Source organism: Coccinella septempunctata, chromosome 1 (assembly GCF_907165205.1).
Source record: "Coccinella septempunctata chromosome 1, icCocSept1.1, whole genome shotgun sequence".
NCBI classification, from domain to species: Eukaryota; Metazoa; Arthropoda; class Insecta; order Coleoptera; family Coccinellidae; genus Coccinella; species Coccinella septempunctata.
The window spans coordinates 18,851,576-18,872,693 of record NC_058189.1 but is presented as its reverse complement, the minus strand read 5'-3'; the positions used below and the strand labels follow the sequence as shown (position 1 = coordinate 18,872,693).

General features: G+C 35.7%; 1 protein-coding gene across 1 annotated transcript in view; it reads left to right on the top strand.

The window, feature by feature from the left end:
• The window catches only part of LOC123322878 (histone H4-like), a 33,891-nt gene extending 14,157 nt beyond the window's left edge, over positions 1–19,734 (top strand). The window contains exon 2 of the mRNA XM_044910941.1: positions 19,370–19,734. Coding sequence (XP_044766876.1) covers positions 19,370–19,684 — 315 coding nt within the window. The 3' untranslated portion in view covers positions 19,685–19,734. The remainder of the gene's footprint in view (positions 1–19,369) is intronic.
• The last annotated feature ends 1,384 nt before the right edge of the window (positions 19,735–21,118 follow it).

Below are 21,118 nucleotides of genomic sequence, written 5' to 3'. Positions count from 1 at the left end.
AATAGTGTTTTTTTATTACGTACACTGAATTTCAAACCATTTATTCATTTTTTAGACCTATTTTCGATTATATTTCGAATATCCATTTCACGGCTGGAACTCACACTTCAACATTCTAGGAATACAAAATCTTTGAAATAGTATTTATGATATTCTAATGAATGAGCACTCTGAGTTTGAAAGAATTCATTCATTTCCGAGACCTAATAACGATTTCAGTATGCACAGTACGCGAAAAAAAAAGTACCCGACGCCACTGGTCAAACGGCCGCTAGATCTGAAGTGGCTGCTAAGTTAACACCGGTCCCTCTGCATAGGATGCGATCGACAGAATATTCAGAAATTCGGCAACGTTCTACTAGAAAATAAACTAATTATGCGCATTCGTATTAACGACCACTGTCAATTTTTCGCCGAATTTTTTACTACTGGATTAGCATTCTAGAGTAATAATATATAAAATGATTTCTATGATAGGTATCGATAGAAAATTTTTGCAATCAGGAATTCACATTCAATTCAAAATGTGGTCGACGGAAAAATCTTGTAATCAACTCGATCATTAATTGAGCGATGAATAATCTCGAACATTAAAATTAAAATATCTCAATCATTAATCGCTTTCATTAATAGCCTAGTTGATTAAATAACTAATTCACACGAAATGCCTCACTAAAAATAATCCTTGCCTGACACCAAACATATCAATCGCAAACTTACCGAAAAATCCTGGAACTCTTCAGTGTATAGCGACAGCTGTCTTCACCAATCTTTGACGGAGATGGCTAGTGAAGGCATTCTGTTCTGTATATCAATTGTTTTTCATCCATATCTGAAAATATGATGAATATTGGTTTTTGATTCGATATGACAGCAGTAAATCAATCAAAAAGTTTATCACGTCAGTAATTACCCGGAGTGAAAACAATGTTTATGAATGAAACGATTACCTACCTAAAAGCTCGGTATTTCCAGAATGCAGAATCCACTTTCGACAACGTTGTTCATCTTTCACTGGAAATCTGAAATATGTGATGGATTTCTCGGTGGATATTTTCTTAGAACATCCAACATATGTGCACATTACTGTAGACATTTTCCCTAAAAAAAAAGTTAAATTCGCAGAATCCAATTTCTAAATCCAGGATAAACCCGCAAGCTAGTCATATTTCCACATTCGTTTTTTGAAATGAGAAAAATTATACTAATTGTACGGAACTAGTGAAAAAGTTTGTGGGCAACTCTTCCGGATTTCCGGACCAATTTAAACAATTAAGTGTAGCATGTTAAACAATTAATGTGAGTGTACCTTGATGGGAATTAGGAAGGTGAAAAAAATACAGATCATCGTGAATAAAAACGAAAAACGACAACACACACAGAAAAAAACACAAATCAACATGAATATAATAAAACAGACAATTGCAGAGTCACGATACGCACTGAGACACACTTACCAAAGTCAAATTATGCTTTCAAAAAATAGATGATTTCAAAAAATAGATGGTACATCTTTTAGCCCTGAAGAAGCGACAATATATGTTGCGAAACGTTGGAATTAGCTAAGATTTGCTGATTTTTTTCACCTTCCTAATTCCCATAAACGTACACTTACATGAGGTTGAGAGGAAGTGAGCTTTTAAGTTTTAAACAATTAATGTTGATGTTCACTCACCTTATTTTCGATAGATATCACAGAACACAAATGATAGATATACAGAAGATTTCTTGATAATTTTTCACAAGACACACACTATTCAACGATAGGGTTCAAAATGAAACTCTTATTTTATCGAATTCTCCTTTTATTTAAATACACCCCTCTCTTTTCATCATCATTACCTGAAATTTTGAGGGGGTAAGGAGTACAACTGTCTAATTCCTGGTTTATAGGTGTAGGTATAATTTCCAAGAATTCAATTATATTGAACAACGGAAATTTTTATTGCTTTATACATGGCTCAAATAAGGCCGGCGAAACACAATTTTAGAAGAATATTTGCATAAAATAGGCCTTTCATAACAACAGAGTTGATGACATGTATTTTACCTGAATATTTCCGAACTACTCTGAACCAGACTATTCAGGGTTATTTCTGTTGTATTTTCTTGAGAAATTCATATTATTCGAAGGAAAGAAACAAATTGTAAAAGACGAGAGTCTTCTTAAAGTACTTCTGTGAATAAATGGCAGAAACTTTGAGACTCGCTTCCTCGATGAAAATAACTAAGGGTACATCATATAATATTTTTTCGAAATCGCCAGCCTTCCAAAACACTATTAGAAAGTGATGACGATTTAACTCTGTACATAATGTGAAGCACTATGTAGTTGTTTTTCGCATATTTTTTTCAACCCCTCATCTCCATTAACGATATTCTTATTCACCACGTGATTTTTCGTAAGGAAGATATTTCAAAAATTCTCTTTCTCATAATTCTTTATTTTTTTAATTCTGAAGAAAATTTTTTCAGGAAAATTTCGATACATATTATCATTGAGAATACTTAAAGATATTATTTCGTTTAAAAAAGCAGGAGTTGCCAGGGACGTTATTCTTGTAACAGAATATTTGGAATGGTGATAAGGGCCTTCTCGACAATAGAAGCAATAAACTTTCAACTTTTATGTTTTATGACACTTTATGGCCCCCCCTGTTCAAGACGGTCCGGTAACGATCGAGCAGATTGGAATATCTTGATTTTGCCTTATTTGTTTGTTCTTGTTAGAGGTGAAGAATAATTCTGTTTTAATTGCTTGATGTCTTATATGAAGTGATTCAATATTAAAGGTTATATGATTGTTTTTTAATCCGTTGGAATTTACGATTGTTCTCATTCTCTTCGGAGAAACTTTGAACACAAAAATTCTATATAGAAAGACAGCTTTAGTTTAGTATATGTACTTCTGAACATTGAGTGTATTAATCGAATACTCAAAGCTTCTAATGAAATTATCTTATGATCTTGAAATAGATATCAATTGAAATTTCTGATGAACACTCTGAAAAAAGTATAATTGTGATTTCGAAATAAAGAGTAGAATTTTTGTCACGAAAATAACCTTAATTTGCTTCGGAGTAAGATTTTTTGTCTTGAATTAATTGTACAAAACACAGTGTTGAACATATACGGGGTGTTGAACAATTTGATAGGTCCAAAACTTTTAGGGGTATATTTCCTGAATAATTTTAGTTAAAAATTTTCATATAAAAATAGCCACGCAAAAGCTTAGTTGCGGACGATTTCCAAATTTTGAGAGGGTATCAAAAAACCTTGAATTTCTCTTCAATTGTTTTTCAGTTATGCGATTTCCAGTCAACATTCTCCTTATTCGAAAATAGGTCATAATTGCTCATAACTGAATTATAGATTCATATCAAATCTGCAATCTCTATTCGAAGAACGTTTTACAAAAACTGGCTGGCTGACTGATTTTTCCTATAAATATGTCAATATCATCACATGTGTCACTCAAAATGACTTAAACACAGAGTTGCCAAACTGGAATATAGTATGACTGGTGGCGCCACGAAACACTTTGATAAGGTCAATATTATAGTATTTATGAGATACATATCCGGACACTTACAACACGCCTCCTTAAATCTATAATATTGATCCTCTGCATGAAATTTTAAAACACATTTCAAGAAAATTAAACCAATCCTAACTCCACTCTGTTTTTTAAAAACTTATTCTTATTTTTGGGTTCATATGAATAGGGAGTGGTGAAATGGATAATCCAAATACCTAATAATAGTTTTACTTATGCTCATTCTTATCTCAACTTTTATTCAACATGTCTGCTAAATTAAATTTAGACTTCATCTTTACAATATCAATCACACCCTTCTTGCATAAACTAATTATGCGCATTCGTATTAACGACCACTGTCAATTTTTCGCCGAATTTTTTACTACTGGATTTGCATTCTAGAGTAATAATATATAAAATGATTTCTATGATAGGTATCGATAGAAAATTTTTGCAATCAGGAATTCACATTCAATTCAAAATGTGGTCGACGGAAAAATCTTGTAATCAACTCGATCATTAATTGAGCGATGAATAATCTCGAACATTAAAATTAAAATATCTCAATCATTAATCGCTTTCATTAATAGCCTAGTTGATTAAATAACTAATTCACACGAAATGCCTCACTAAAAATAATCCTTGCCTGACACCAAACATATCAATCGCAAACTTACCGAAAAATCCTGGAACTCCTCAGTGTATAGCGACAGCTGTCTTCACCAATCTTTGACGGAGATGGTAAGTGAAGGCATTCTGTTCGAAATGCCCTTCGCAAATTTTTCTGTATATCAATTGTTTTTCATCCATATCTGAAAATATGATGAATATTAGTTTTTGATTCGATATGACAGCAGTAGATTAATCAAAATGTTTATCACGTCAGTAATTACCCGGAGTGAAAACAATGTTTATGAATAAAACGATTACCTACCTAAAAGCTCGGTATTTCCAGAATGCTGAATCCACTTTCGACAACGTTGTTCATCTTTCACTGGAAATCTGAAATATGTGATGGATTTCTCGGTGGATATTTTCTTAGAACATCCAACATATGTGCACATTACTGTAGACATTTTCCCTAAAAAAACAATGAAATTCGCAGAATCCAATTTCTAAATCCAGGATAAACACGCAAGCTAGTCATATTTCCACATTCGTTTTTTGAAATGAGAAAAATTATACTAATTGTACGGAACTAGTGAAAAAGTTTGTAGGCAACTCTTCCGGATTTCCGGACCAATTTAAACAATTAAGTGTAGCATGTTAAACAATTAATCTAAGTGTACGTTAATGGGAATTAGGAAGGTGAAAAAAATACAGATCATCGTGAATAGAAACGAAAAACGACAACACACACAGAAAAAAAAACAAATCAACATGAATATAATAAAACAGACAATTGCAGAGTCACGATACGCACTGAGACACACTTACCAAAGTCAAATTATGCTTTCAAAAAATAGATGGTACATATTTTAGCCCTGAAGAAGCGACAATATATGTTGCGAAACGTTGGAATTAGCTAAGATTTGCTGATTTTTTTCACCGTCCTGATTCCCATAAACGTACACTTACATGAGGTTGAGAGGAAGTGAGCTTTTAAGTTTTAAACAATTAATGTTGATGTTCACTCACCTTATTATCGATAGATATCACAGAACACAAATAAATAGATATACTGAAGATTTCTTGATAATTTTTCACAAGACACACAATACTCAACGGTAGGGTTCAAAATGAAACTCGTATTTATCGAATCCTCCTTTTATTTAAATACACCCCCCTTTTTTCATCATCATTACCTGAAATTTTGAGAGGGTAAGGAGTACAACTGTGTAATTCCTGGTTTATAGGTGTAGGTATAATTTCCAAGAATTCAAATATATTGAACAACGGAAATTTTTATTGCTTTATATATGGCTCAAATAAGGCCGGCGAAGCACAATTTTAGAAGAATATTTTCATAAAATAGGCCTTTCATAACAACAGAGTTGATGACATGTATTTTACCTGAATATTTCCGAACTACTCTGAATCAGACTATTCTGGTTTATTTCTGTTGTATTTTCTTGAGAAATTCATATTATTCGAAGGAAAGAAGACAAATTGTAGAAAACGAGAGTCTTCTTAAGTACGTCTGGGAATAAATGGCAGACTCGCTTTTTCGATGAAAATACATAACTAAGGGTACATCATATAATATTTTTTCGAAATTGCCACCCTTCCAAAACACTATTAGAAAGTGTTGACGATTTAACTCTGTACATAATGTGAAGCACTATGTAGTTGTTTTTCGCATATTTTTTTCAACCCCTCATCTCCATTAACGATATTCTTATTCACCACGTGATTTTTCTGCAATAAGTATTTTGTAAGGAAGATCATTCAAAAATTTTCTTTCTCATAATTCTTCATTTTTTGTATTCCGAAGAAAAATTTTTCTGGAGAATTTCGATACATATTATCATTGAGAATACTCAAAGATATTGTTTCGTTCAAAAAAGCAAGACTTGCCAGGCACGTTATTCTTGTAACAGAATATTTGGAATGGTGATTACGGCCTTCTCGACAATAGAAGCAATAAACTTTCAACTTTTATGTTTTATGACACTTTATGGCCCCCCCCTGTTCAAAACGGTCCGGTAACGATCGATCTGATGATATCTTGACGTTGCCTTATTTGATTGTTCTTGTTAGAGGTGAAGAATAATTCTGTTTTAATTGCTTGATGTCTTATATGAAGTGATTCAATATTCAAGGTTATATGATTGTTTTTTAATCCGTTGGAATATACGATAGTTCTCATTCTCTTCGGAGAAACTTTGAACACAAAAATTCTATATAGAAAGACAGCTTTAGTTTAGTATATGTACTTCTGAACATTGAGTGTATTAATCGAATACTCAAAGCTTCGAATGAAATTATCTTATGATCCTGAAATAGATATCAATTGAAATTTCTGATGAACACTCTGAAAAAAGTATAATTGTGATTTCGAATATTGTTAGTAAATAAAGAGTAGAATTTTTGTCACGAAAATAACCTTAATTTGCTTCGGAGTAAGATTTTTTGTCTTGAATTAATTGTACAAAACACAGTGTTGACCATATACGGGGTGTTGAACAATTTGATAGGTCCAAAACTTTAAGTATATTTCCTGAATAATTTTATTTAAAAAATTTCATATAAAAATAGGCACGCAAAAGCTTAGTTGCGGAAGATTTCCAAATTTTGAGAGGGTATCAAAAAACCTCGAATTTCTCTTTAATTTTTTTTCAGTTATGCGATTTCCAGTCAACATTTTCCTTATTCGAAAATAGGTCATAATTGCTCTTAACTGAATTATAGATTCATATCAAATCTGCAATCTCTATTCGAAGAACGTTTTACAAAAACTGGCTGGCTGACTGATTTTTCCTATAAATATGTCAATATCATCACATGTGTCACTCAAAATGACTTAAACACAGAGTTGCCAAACTGGAATATAGTATGACTGGTGGCGCCACGAAACACTTTGATAAGGTCAATATTATAGTATTTATGAGATACATATCCGGACACTTACAACACGCCTCCTTAAATCTATAATATAGATCCTTTACATGAAATTCTAAAACACATTTCAAGAAAATTAAACCAATCCTAACTCCACTCTGTTTTTTAAAAACTTATTCTTATTTTTGGGTTCATACTAATTGGGAATTCTTATATAAACTTTTATTCAACATGTCTGCTAAATTAAATTTAGACTTCATCTTTACAATATCAATCACACCCTTCTCATAATTCTCATTAATTAAATGATACTACACTTCAGTATGTTTAGAGTTTTTTGTGGAGTTGCCGTATTTAGCAATGGCAACTGCACCAGAATTATCTTCATACAATGGTATTACCATTACCAATTTATTCATCAATAGAATAGCTGTATTCGGGTTCGAATTTCGGACAGTCCGAGAATGGTTCTAGAACTGCGCAGAGTATTCGATACTAGGGCGCAACAGTTTTGCGCAGTTCTAGAACAATTCTCGGAACGTCCGAAATGTGTCGCAGGAACACATTATTTTTTTAACGTCTACGATTGAAAAATAAAGCCATATCATCGGGCTTCTCTTATTCAAAAAAGCAAAAATGAAACTCTTTGCTTTTATGAGATTTCAAGAGACCATGGTACTCATAAACCAACAAAATTTGTGCAAATAACATTGCAGCACATTTTTCTGCACACATTTTGAGGTTTCTCTTTCCCAGCCATTCTCCTAGATTTTTTAAGGTTTTATCTAGATTTTCCCATATCTCTCCTATGTCCCATCCTGTACATTCTAAAAACAGATCATCAGCATACTGAAAAATCTTAACATTTCCCGCTGCGCACACCCCAACTTTCAAGAGATATACATTAAATAATGTAGGGCTAAGTAATGATCCCTGTATTAATCCTTCATGCGCTATCCAGGGTCCCTTTATGCTGTCTGCATCTTTATCATGAAAATATAATTCCCGATAATTCATTAAAGCTATAATCAGATTTGCGATGTCTACTGGTATGCCGATATCATATAAATCATCCTTAAGAATATGTAGGTTCACATTATCATAAGCTGCTTTTATATCCAGCAAAATAATGATAGTGAATTTTCTCCGTATAAAGGATTCATAGATGCTGGAGCATGCCACCAAGAGATTGTCGTAAATAGATTTTCCTCGTCTAAAACCGAAACTGTAGGGATTATTTTTTTCTATATTTTCCTCTGTTATTTTTTCTATCCTGTGTTTTACTATTGACTCCAATATTTTCACTGAGCAGGGTGCCAACGAGATGGGTCGTAAATTGTCTACATTGTTGACGTCTTTACCTGGTTTGCCGAAAGGGAGTATCAAAAATTTCATTAAGGTATTTATAGTTTGTGGATTTACAAGTAGCTTGTTGAATATTTCCGCTAATTTTTCCCAAGCCATTATAGGTAGATTTCTGTACATTGGATATGTCAGCGAATTCATTCCAGGAGCAGAGTCTTTTTCCGGTATAAGTTTACGAATTTCCAATGGGGTGATCATAGGGGAAAGGTTGTTCTCTAGGTTAAAAGATATCAGGGGTGATTTATTTTCTGTTAGTTTGATCATTAATTTTTCCACGGTTTCAACCTCGGGTTGGTTATTGCAGGTATGTCCGTCTTTACTACCTTTGAATTTTTTTTATGGTATTCCATGCTTTCTTGCTATTGTTGAAATTTATACTCTCAGTAAATTTTCTGAAACTATTCCTTTTTTCGGTTTTGATCATACGTTTGGTTCTGGCTTTCAATTCCTTTACTCTGATATAATTTTCCAAATTGGGTTCTCTTATATATTCCGCAAAGGCATCTTTTCGCTGGAGTATTGCCTTCGTCAGTTCATCAGTCCACCATATCGCAATCTTATGGTTATTGGTTTTTCTATCCATTTTGATGGGGATGCTTCTTTCCGCACATATCTTAATCATATCATCGAATTCACTTAAGTTGTTTATTTCATTCTCACTCATGAAATTGTTTATATTCGTTTGGAATTTAGGCCAATCAGCTTTGGAAGTTTTAAATTTTCTTGTAGAATAAAATTTTGTCGTTTTTATGTTTGGTTCTTCTGAAAAATGTATGTGAATTGGGAAGTGGTCGCTTTGTCCTGTATCATGATTTACCATCCACGAAAACTTGTTGGCGAGATTAGTCGGTACAATAGTCAGGTCTGGTGCACTTTTCTTTTCATTTGGTTTCGTCATTCTTGTCGCAGATCCATCATTTAGTATAATTATATCCCGATCTTCAGTTAGCTCTTGAATAATCCTACCATTGGGGTTTATGGACTCAGACCCCCACATGAAGTTTTGCGCATTCAGGTCTCCCATGATCACAAAAGGACCTGGGCTTGAATCTATTATTTTAATCAATATTTTCTTGTCTAATTTGGTATCTGGTGGGTTATATATGTTAATAAACCAGACCTTGTTTACTTCTACTATCTGAAATTGGAATTTTTTTGGCATATTTTGGATATTTATGTTTATAATTTTGAACTTTATATTTTCCTTGATTAAGAGGGCTATTCCTCCCCAACGGTCATATCTGTCATTTCTGATGATTTTATAATTTTTTATTTTAATTATTTTATCTTTATCAAGAAGGGTTTCAGTCAAGGCTATCATATCCGGCATAGACATTGTCAGCTTGCCCATAAGTTCGTTATAATTAGCTATTATTGATCTTATATTCCATTGTATAATAAACATATTGAATATATTTGAGACTAGTTAGGTAAATAAAATAATAAAGGGGTTTACATATACACATATATTTGTCGGTGGGCATGATATAATGAAGGGTTAATATTCTCCAATTTCATCCATAGATGTATCATCTATTTCTATTTTATACTGGAGGTTTATGTATTTGTACATCGTGAATAATTATTTTTCTCTCATTATTTATAATATTCTCTTCGAAATTTGAATAGTTCGATTGAGTTTCTATTTCATTTGTTGGATTAATATCATCTGAGTTTATAGATATATCCATTTCTGAGTTTTGGGTATTATAAATTTTTTCTCTATTATTCATGTTGTAATTTGGTTCATATTCGATCAGGCATTTTTTAATTTCATCTCTGTCATATGCTGGTTTTTGAGGAGCTATTCTTTTCCTAGGAGAAAAGGTGGTAATTCTGTGGGGTTTATTTGTTTTATTATCTGAATGTTTTTTGATGCTTTTGTTTTGTCCGCATATGATATTCTGTTAACTGTTACCGGGAGTGTTTTGATGTTATTTTCCTCCTCGTATTTCGGAAGACTCGGAAATGCACTCGTACCTATATTGAAATTTTTTCGTTTTCGAAGCATGAGGTTCGCTTCATAAAAGGTATATTTATATACTGCCATAGCTTCTTTAATCAATTTTTGATGTTCGTATTCCGGGCAGGTTCTTTCCATCGCCGTATGCCCTTCTCCACAAAATATACATTTTGTTTCATTAGGGCAGTTTACATATTCATGATCCTCACCACAATTTCTGCATCTCCTACTACTTTTACATAAATGTGCCGTATGTCCGAAACGTAGGCAATTAAAGCATTGTATAACAGGATAGACGTATTGCGAGACTTCTGAAAAATTATGGTATAATGTTATATATTTAGGTAATGTAGTACTTCTAAACGTAATTACGCAAGATTTAGTCTTTTTGTATTGTACTTCGCCATCGATTATAATTCTTTTCTTTAGTCTTCGAACATTTATTATTTCGTAATCGGATTTTCCAAAATCTATAATTTCTTGTTCATCTATATCTACATCTATTCCCGAAATGATACCCCTGACTGTTAAATATACTGCAGGGATGTATACATTATAAGCTGGAAAAGTATTATTTGATACAAACTTGTTTGCATCTTCGGCCGTGGAAAACTCTATTCCTATTCTATTTCTACCTTTTTTGGATATTTTATTTATTCTTAATTCAAAGTTGTTATTTTCGAAAAAAATTTTTCCTATAGTCAATGGGTTTAGATTTCCCACGTTACCAATCTTACTTTCTACAAAAACAACATATGGTCCCTTATCATTAACTCCGTATTTGAATATGTGTTTATTTTCGTTCGCATCTTTTTTCAATGTTAAAGATTGTGATAATATGTCGACTTGAGTATTCAACTCGCTGTCTTCGTTCAAAATTGCCTGTTTTTTCAGTTCATCTAATTCATTTTTAAGTATTATTAAATCTGCGAAAGAAAATTGCTCACTATTTTCCTGTATATTCTCCAATGTTTTTATCGATTTCGGAGTAATTGCCGTTTTTATCCGGGGATAAATCCCCGGACTATTATTTGCCATTTTTATCCCTTTCTACTGATGTTTTTTCCTTTTTCATCAACTCTCAAAAAGAAGTGTACTTCACGTACAGTTTTAAATAGGTATATAAGAAAGAAAAAAATATACAAGAAAAACCCCAAAAACAAATGAAAAATAACTTAAAGTATCCCAATGAAACCTTAAATCAAAAAGTAATAATTCGACTCCTGTTTTTGAACTATCTCACCACCTTGCAATAGGGGAAATAACACGCCACCAGGAAGAATCGAAATTGGTTAGGTCCGCACCGATCCGCTCTCCGCACCGAACTCCGACATTATTAGTTCTTTGATTTAAGAAACATAGAAACCTTAGCAATAATTACATATTAACTCACCTTCCTAGATTACGGGGATAATTATGCAATTTTTGAACATTTGTCTCATCACCACCACAAAGTAAACAAAGCAAGCTTGGCATTTTGCTATCATGGAATATTGTCTTCAAATTGTCAAAATAACTCCAGAACTAACTAACAGATAACTAAGTCAACCCCGAAACTTGGAATAAACAGAAAAGAATTGAAAATCATGCAAATTTACACATGTCATGACAACTACGAAATGTTTCCTACTGGGGCGACCTCTACAAATCAAAGATAATACACACCGTTTTCTCTCTCACTATGCTGTATCTTGGTGTGCTACAAATGCTTTCCCATAATTGAACGAAGAGAGACTTATGGAAGATAACACAAGAGAGAGAGATGCACGAATTCCTTAAAATGGGACAGATTTCACTGCCAAGTTAACCAGGAGCGACTAGAAACAAAAGATATTACACACCAAGATAGAGCATAGTGAGAGAGGAAACGTCCTCGAAAAAAGATAGCTTATATTATATTTCATTTATATTTTGATCAAAACCAAAACAATGAACCAAATGCAACGATTGGTTGAAGGAATCGTTTTTTCCGAAGCTATCCGAATGATGCCGAATTGGCAGGGCCGTCGCTAGGGGGTAGGCAGGGTAGGCGGCCGCCTAAGGCGCTAGGATTTAGGGGCGGCATTTTGAGCTTAGACATGAAAAAAATCAACTTATGTACCGAATGAAAATAAATGCAGTTCAGTCAGCAACAACAGGAATACCAAGAAATATATTTAGGCGCGGACTCATTGGTGAACGCAATATGCAGGGGTAATAAAAAAACCATCAAAGGTGCCGCATTCGCATTCTTCTCATAAATATCCCAGACAGCCTATACGGTCCGCACTGTAGTGGCCACTTTTAAGAGTTATTTATGTTATAATATAACTTATCGAAGTTTTCGGCTTCGCTTTGATAAATATGGCCGACTACTGTTGGGTTTTTGGGGCGGCTTCATTCACATTTCCGAAATTATTTTCATTTTCAATTCTCCAATCAGAATACAGAAAGTTGATTCCGGGGTGGAGTGTGAAAGACTTCAGGAAGTATTTTATTTACATATGAATATTCAGTATTCGTACGAAAAGAAACGAAAAGTTCAGAGTTCATTCCTGAATCAATCAATTATATTATTTATTGCTTGTGCAAAATAAGTTATCAATTTGAAAAGTTCTGTAACTCGGTATTTTTCAAGCATTGTTTCGGCACCGGGTAACAGGATAAAAATTTATAGAAAATCCTCATCTATGTATTCAATATTTTATATTCGTAATATCTTCAAAACTCAGAGGGTCCAGGGAATACTTTTGGGCCCTATATGGTTTGAAGAAAAATATAGTTCGTTAATTTTTAGAATTTAATATGAATGTTTTCAATTTCACTATGGCATTTTGTTTTTCGGCGAAATCCTTGAGTTTTTTGCCATTTCTATTCTCTGTTATGATGGGAATTTACAGTTGAAATCTGCGATGCAGATTTCCGGGTTTGTTCCTTCCAACATGTTGTTTATCTCTTCTTCCAATAAATTGTTTTGTGACGGCTTATATGCCGAGGTAATTTCGACTCTTTGACGATTTAATTCGGCAACAATCGTCACTTTTTCTGTTTTTCCTTGTGTTTCGTCGGATCTACTTTTGAAGTAGTGTTTCAGATCTGTTCTCACCAATATTGCTACTCCTCCTCCGGTGTTTGTAATTCTGTCACATCTATATGTTTCATAATTCATGAAATTCAGTCGTCTGTTCCGATTTATTCTTGTTTCCTATAGGGCTATAATATCAGGTTGTCTCTCTGATATTATTTCTTCTATCTCGGTTTTCCGAGTGTTGATCCCGTTTATGTTCCACGAGATTATCTCGAGGGATTTCTTCCTAATATCCGTAATGTCCATTAATTCAGTTTACTGAATAATGCTTGGAGTTTCTTTTCCATTTTCCTCTCAATTTTCAACATTATCTTGTTGAAAATTTTCTCCGTGAAGATATCTTAATCATCGGCTGATTCAGATATCTTTTTCTTCTCCTGTTGACTGTTTACAGCCTGTTTTATTGGAGGCTTCTTCTGTTCTTCTTTTTGACGAAACAAATGACTGGTGCATAAAGTGGAAAATCAAGCTCAATGGACAAAAGAGCCAAGCAATATTACTACAGAAGAGAAGACTGCGACCCACAACGAAACTGGAAGTTGACGGCGAAGAAATCGACTGGAAAAATGAAGCCAAATGTTAAGGAATAACGCTTGACAAAGGACTTACTTGGAAAAGTCATATCAAACAAGCAATCGACAAAACGAAAGCAGCGATGAATAGACTCTATCCTCTGATAGGAAGAAGAAGCCACATGTCTAACGAGACAAAATTGAAGATAATAATCAAAGCCGTTGCTAGGCCTCAACTGACTGATGGATCAGTTGCCTGGGGTTTCGCGGCAAAGAGCCATATCAAACGAATTCAGGCCACTGAAAACAAGCTGCTTCGATGTGCAATAGATGAACCTTGGTTTGTCAGGAATAGACTTGACGGTCTCCTCATCAGGAGCTTTCTTCTCGCGCGCGTTTAGTTGGGGGCGCGCTTGGGGCCTTCGCATCCAACATTGTATCATATTTCCTTGTTGTGAAACAATTCCTTTAAGGGAATTATTTTTGGAACCCGCTACCGGTTTTGTAATTGTGGTTTAAGTGGGGGATTTCGGCATATTCTTTCGGGTCATTTCCTCTCTCAAGAGGCTCATCTCACCGACCAACTGTGACACAGTTTCGGTCAGTTTGACAATTTGAGCTTTCAACTGCTTTCGTGTTCACCGTCGCTGAATTCTTCAGCATCGGTCGCTTCCATATAGGAACCCTCATTATCTGGGGTTTCCGACATGGTTTTATACTCAGATTTCTCAAAATATCAAGCAATTTGAAAATAATAAAATATTCAGGAATCTTCAATGAAATAGTCTAATATAAAACTATGGTATAAAGCCAACAGTTTCCTACGCTATGAGAAAAATCAGAAAAAAAAAGATACGAAAAATAAGCTCACCTGATGTTTTCTGCAGTACCAACGAAAAACAAATTCTGGACACTGGTGACGGGAACTTACTCTCCGACCAGTATTTATAAACTACAGCCGCCCCCACAGTAATTCCGTAGCATCCAATAGATTTTTAGATACGCATTGGAACGGCAACTTTGTAACGGGTTTAGTTCACAAAAGAGTTTAATCTCAAACGCCAGCTATTCTTTCAATTGTTTGATATTTTGAGATTTTCGAGTATAAAACCATGTCGGAAACCTCAGATAATGAGGGTTCCTACATGGAAGCGACCGATGCTGAAGAATTCAGCGAAGGCGAACACGAGGAGCTTGTAAAGCTCAGAGAAGAAAATGAGCAGTTGAAAGCTCAAATAGTCAAACTGACTGAAACTGTGTCACAGTTGGTCGGTGAGATGCGCCTCTCGAGGGAGGAAATGACCCGCAATAATATGCCGAAATCTCCCACTTACGCCGAAATCACAAAGCCGGAAGCGGGTTCCAAAAATAATTCCCTTAAGGGAATTGTTTCACAACCCGAAACAAGGAAAAATGATTCAACGCAGGTTGCGAAGGCCCCAAACGCGCCCCCAACTAAACGCGCGCGAAAAGAAAGCTCCTCTTCTGATGAGGAGACTGTCAAGAAGGCAACGGAAGTGCCTAAAAGAGATAAAATTCCACCCATCACAATGATGGGCACCTCAGATTGGGTAGAGATATCTAAAGCTCTCTACACAAAAAGGATAGACTACAACCGCGCAACTGTAGTTAAAGACGTTATAAAAACCTTCGCGTCAACCGTAGATGATTTTAGAAAAATTACGAAATTCTGCGAGCAGCGTGTTAAAGAATTTTTTACCTACCGAATGGAGGAGGAGAAGAAGATATATGCCGTCATTAGGCATTTACCAATCGACGCTGATCTTGCGTTGATTAAGGACGACCTGATATTCCAGGGAATATCAGACGCTGAGGTGTCCAGAATGACATCGAACAAGACGAAGAAGCCCATACCTCTCTACCTGGTTAAAACCCAGAAAAAAAGAATCTTCGAAGTGAAGCGACTCTACAACCTCTGTATTGTGGTTGAACACAAAAAGAGGCCTGAAAGTCCAAGCCAGTGCTTTAGGTGTCAAAGTTACGGACATGCACAGAACAAATGCTCCTTCCCGTGGAGATGCGTGAAGTGCTCAGGAAGTCATAGCACTAGCAGCAATGACTGCACACTCACCAGAAAAGGTGAAGAGAGAAATGCCACATGTGTCTTATGTGGAGAAGAGGGCCATCCAGCTAGCTACAAAGGATGTAGCGAGTTCAAGTTGGTGACCAGAAAGAAGAATTCCCGAAAATCAGCTGAACAGAAAAAGAAGGTAACAAAAACAACAACTTCTGAACAAAAAATTCAGGAAGTAGCGAAGACCCAACCTACAGAGCAGGAAAAGAAGAGGGAGACTCCAAAACCCGTTCAGAAAAAAGAAGGACAGAAGAAGCTTACAATGAAACAGGCTGTGAACAGTCAACAAGAGAAGAAAAAGATATCTGAATCAGCCGATGATTTAGATATCTTCACGGAGAAAATTTTCAACAAGATAATGTTGAAAATTGAGAGGGAAATGGAGAAAAAACTCCAAGCATTATTTAGTAAACTGAATTAATGGACCTCACCTCCTGATATTAGGAAGAAATCCCTCAAAATAATCTCGTGGCACATAAACGGGATCAACACACGGAAGGCCGAGATAGAACAAATAATATCAGAAAGACAACCTGATATTATAGCCCTACAGGAAACAAGAATAAACCGGAACAGACGACTGAATTTCATGAATTATGAAACATATAGATGTGACAGAATTACAAACACCGGAGGAGGAGTAGCAATATTGGTGAGAACAGATCTGAAACACTACTTTAAAAGTAGATCCGACGAAACACAAGGAAAAACAGAAAAAGTGACGATTGTTGCCGAATTAAATCGGCAAAGAGTCGAAATAACCTCGGCGTATAAGCCACCACAAAATAATCTATTGGAAGAAGAGATAACAACATGTTGGAAGGATCAAACCCGAAAATCTCCATCGGAGATTTCAACTGTAAATCCCCATTATGGAACAGCATAACAGAGAATAGAAATGGCAAAAAACTCAAGGATTTCGCCGAAAAACAAAATGCCATAGTGATTGGACCAGAGCTACCGACATATCTTGCTTTTGGTAGAGGAATACCATATGTAATAGATATCGCGATATTGAAAAATATAACTCAAGAATTCTCGATTGAAACTTTGGAAGATGGAACCTCAAACCACAACCCCGTCGAATTGACAATTGGAGAAGAACAAAGAGAAAAACTGATGGAAATAAGAGAATACATCAATTGGGCTAAATACAGCCATTTAATACAATCGGAAATAACAGAAATTCCAACAATAAGCACTCCAGACGATCTGGAATGTGCGGTTGATAAACTGGAAGAGATTATATTGAAAGCTTACGAAAAAAGCACGAGAAGAGTGAAGAGACCAGCACCAAGTCATCCGCATGGCGATACGCCTAAAGAAGTAAAAGATCTTATACAAGAAAATCGAAAACTCAGAAGAATATATAGGATGAATAAAAATGATCTGAATAGAAGGAACCTCAACCGACATAGCCAAGTTCTGAAAAATGCCCTGAAAGATCTAAGAACAAGCAGATGGAACAAAAGGGTTCAAGAACTGAATACAATCGATCATTCTGCACGGAGAATGCAAAAAAGCCTACGAGGAGAAAAGACTAAAATTCCACCCCTACACGGAGAAAGGGGAATGGAGTATACCAATACTGATAAGGCAGATGCATTGGCGGACTCGATCGAACGAGAATCGAGAATAAATTACAGGATAGACGACGATAATGAAGATTTGGAAGAACTGGTTGAAGAAAATGATGAAGAAATGGATGAATTACCAGCGACTGCTGAAATAGACAAGCCAACATAGCCAAATGAAATCAGGGAAATAATTAGAAGTTTGAAGAAGAGGAAAGCTCCCGGAAGCGATAAAATAACGAATGTTATGTTAAAGAAATTACCTAGAAAAGGTATAGCCGCTCTAACAAATATCGCGAATGGAATTATGAGGACAGAACACTACCCAGAAAAATGGAAAACAGCAGAAGTCATAGTATTCAATAAACCATTCAAAGAGGAGAAGTTTCCACAAAACTACAGACCGATAAGTCTACTGTCGGCGTTAGGAAAAGTAGTAGAAAGAATTATCGCCACGAGGCTAAATGAGGAAACCGAAAATCTGAAACTAATACCACCAGAGCAGTTCGGATTCAGAAGAGAGCATTCAACAGAACAACAATTATTAAGGCTCACAGAGTACATAACAGAGGGATTCCAAAATAAACAAGCTACAGGTCTTGTATGGCATGAAGGATTAATATATAAGATGAGATGTGCTGGATATTCGATCAAAATATGCATAAGAATGCTCCTCAACAAGAGATATAAAGGCTGGAGTACCCCAAGGATCAGTACTTGGTCCACTTCTGTACAACATATACATCCACGATATTCCGAAAAATCCAAGAACCATGCTAACGTTATATGCTGACGACACAGGCATAGCAACTCGACACCGCAACCCAGAAGTAATAGAACGAGTTCTACAAGAGACGATTGACGAAACAAATGACTGGTGCATAAAGTGGAAAATCAAGCTCAATGGACAAAAGAGCCAAGCAATATTACTACAGAAGAGAAGACTGCGACCCACAACGAAACTGAATGTTGACGGCGAAGAAATCGACTGGAAAAATGAAGCCAAATATTTAGGAATAACGCTTGACAAAGGACTTACTTGGAAAAGTCATATCAAACAAGCAATCGACAAAACGAAAGCAGCGATGAATAGACTCTATCCTCTAATAGGAAGAAGAAGCCACATGTCGAAAGAGACAAAATTGAAGATAATCAAAGCCGTTGCTGGGCCTCAACTGACTTATGGGCCTGGGGTTTCGCGGCAAAGAGCCATATCAAAAGAATTCAGGCCACTGAAAACAAGCTGCTACGATGTGCAATAGATGCACCTTGGTTTGTCAGGAATAGACAGATTTATAAGGACCTGAAATGGGAAACCATAACGGAATTCATGAACAGAAAAGCAGAGAAATTATTCGAAACAGCGAAAAACCATCCGAATCAAGAACTCAGGAGACTAGTGGACTACGACCCAGAGGAAGACAAAAGGAGAATGCGAATTTACCGAAGGAGACCAAGAGATCAATTAAAAAGAGATTAAAATAACAACAGAAACTTATTGAAAAATTCAATAAAGTGTTAATCCAATAGAGGTTAAACACATAAATCCCAGCACGATAGTGTGCGAGAAGAAAACCGACCAAGAGATGAACGGTTTATAGGCAAATGCCCGGAACCAAAATTCAAGAAGCAGTTGAGGGTTTTTAGTGGGTCTCGAACTCAGGAGAGTGAGAAACCCCACACTGTTCCCCCTCAGGAGATGAGGGTGGTTCGACTGTCTTGCAGATTTTCCCCCTGCTACACCAAAAAAAAAGAAAAAAAAACGAGGTAAAGTTGGTAAAGGTTTGGGCGGCAAAGGTGGAGCCAAGCGTCATAGGAAAGTACTACGAGACAACATCCAAGGTATCACCAAACCCGCTATCAGGAGATTGGCTAGGCCTGGAGGTGTCAAGCGTATTTCTGGTCTCATTTACGAAGAAACTCGTGGAGTGTTGAAGGTGTTCCTGGAAAATGTAATCAGGGACGCTGTCACATATACCGAACATGCAAAGAGAAAAACTGTTACCGCCATGGACGTTGTATATGCCCTCAAACGTCAAGGACGTACATTGTACGGTTTCGGCGGTTGAATGAGTCATTATTCAGGTTGTAGTATAAACGGTCCTTCTCAGGACCACAACGATATAATGTTCGTTTTGTCCAATATCAATGTCGATTGCTAATAAATACTTCGGACTAAGTTCTTGAGGATATGTACGTATTATTTTACTATGATCACTAAGCCCGGTTAAGAAGAGAATCCTTCTTGGATTCTGTGGCCAAACCCTTCGTCCATCCTCAAGATAAAATTTTTTTAAATAGTTCCGATCTGAGACTCCAGGACGAGAAACCTATAAAACAATTGAAACCTCGGTACCCGCCGAGGTAGTCCTTTTCTGAGAAAAGGTGTTAGCCGGACGATTCCAAAGTGTGCTTGGACTCGCCCATTCATGTTCGGTGATAAAAACCTCTATAGAAGATCTACAAATCCACAAAGTTCGTGTGCTGAATGATATTTAATACAAATAATATAGTGCAGAAAACCCTCATTTTTTTCGTCTATTAATAATTCTATTTGATATCACATTTGTGCGCTTCGTTCCACCACTAAAATATAGCATATTTTCGAACCGAACAAATTCGTAAACGAGATTGTTACCTGAAGTGTCGAAGTTCATTTTCTGTAGGCGGTACTGAGCCAAGAGCCAACCCTTATCTTAACAACTTTCGGCGAAAATAGTCGTTTTTCAATATCTACCTTTCGCAGAATTCATTCGCTGAGTTAAAATGTCTCTGAGTAGTGAAGAGAAACGACTTTTGCTTAGTAAAAAGCAACGAAAGGTTTACATTGAACGAATTGGGTGGATTCTAAATGCGGCGATCATTGCAGAAAGTGATCGAACAAAAACCCTGGAGTCTACCTTCAAAGCCTTCGATAGTATACAATTCAAGATTGCCAACCAATTATGCGGAGCTTAGCAATTAGTCCCTAGAAACCGAAAATAAACTGCAGGCGAAGATTGAGGAAATACATTTTGATATACAGACAATTCATAGCGAAAAACGACTATTTTCGCAGAAGGTTGTTAAGATAAGGGTTGGCTCAGTACCGCTTACAGAAAATGAACTTCGACACTTCAGGTAACAATCTCGTTTACGAATTTGTTCGGTTCATATATGCTATATTTTAGTGGTGGAACAAAGCGCACAAATGAGATATCAAATAGAATTTTTAATTCGGCCACGAAGGACCATCAATGAAGGCGCTGGACACACGCCAAATAATTCAATTAACCAAAAAAATGAGGGTTTTCTGCACTATATTATTTGTATTAAATATCATTCAGCACACGAACTTTGTGGATTTGTAGATCTTCTATAGAGGTTATTATCACCGAACATGAATGAGCGAGTCCAAGCACACTTTGGAATCGTCCGGCAAACACCTTTTCTCAGGAAAGGATTACCTCGGCGGTTACCGAGGTTTCAAGTCCTCGAGTCTCAGATCGGAACTACTTAAAAAA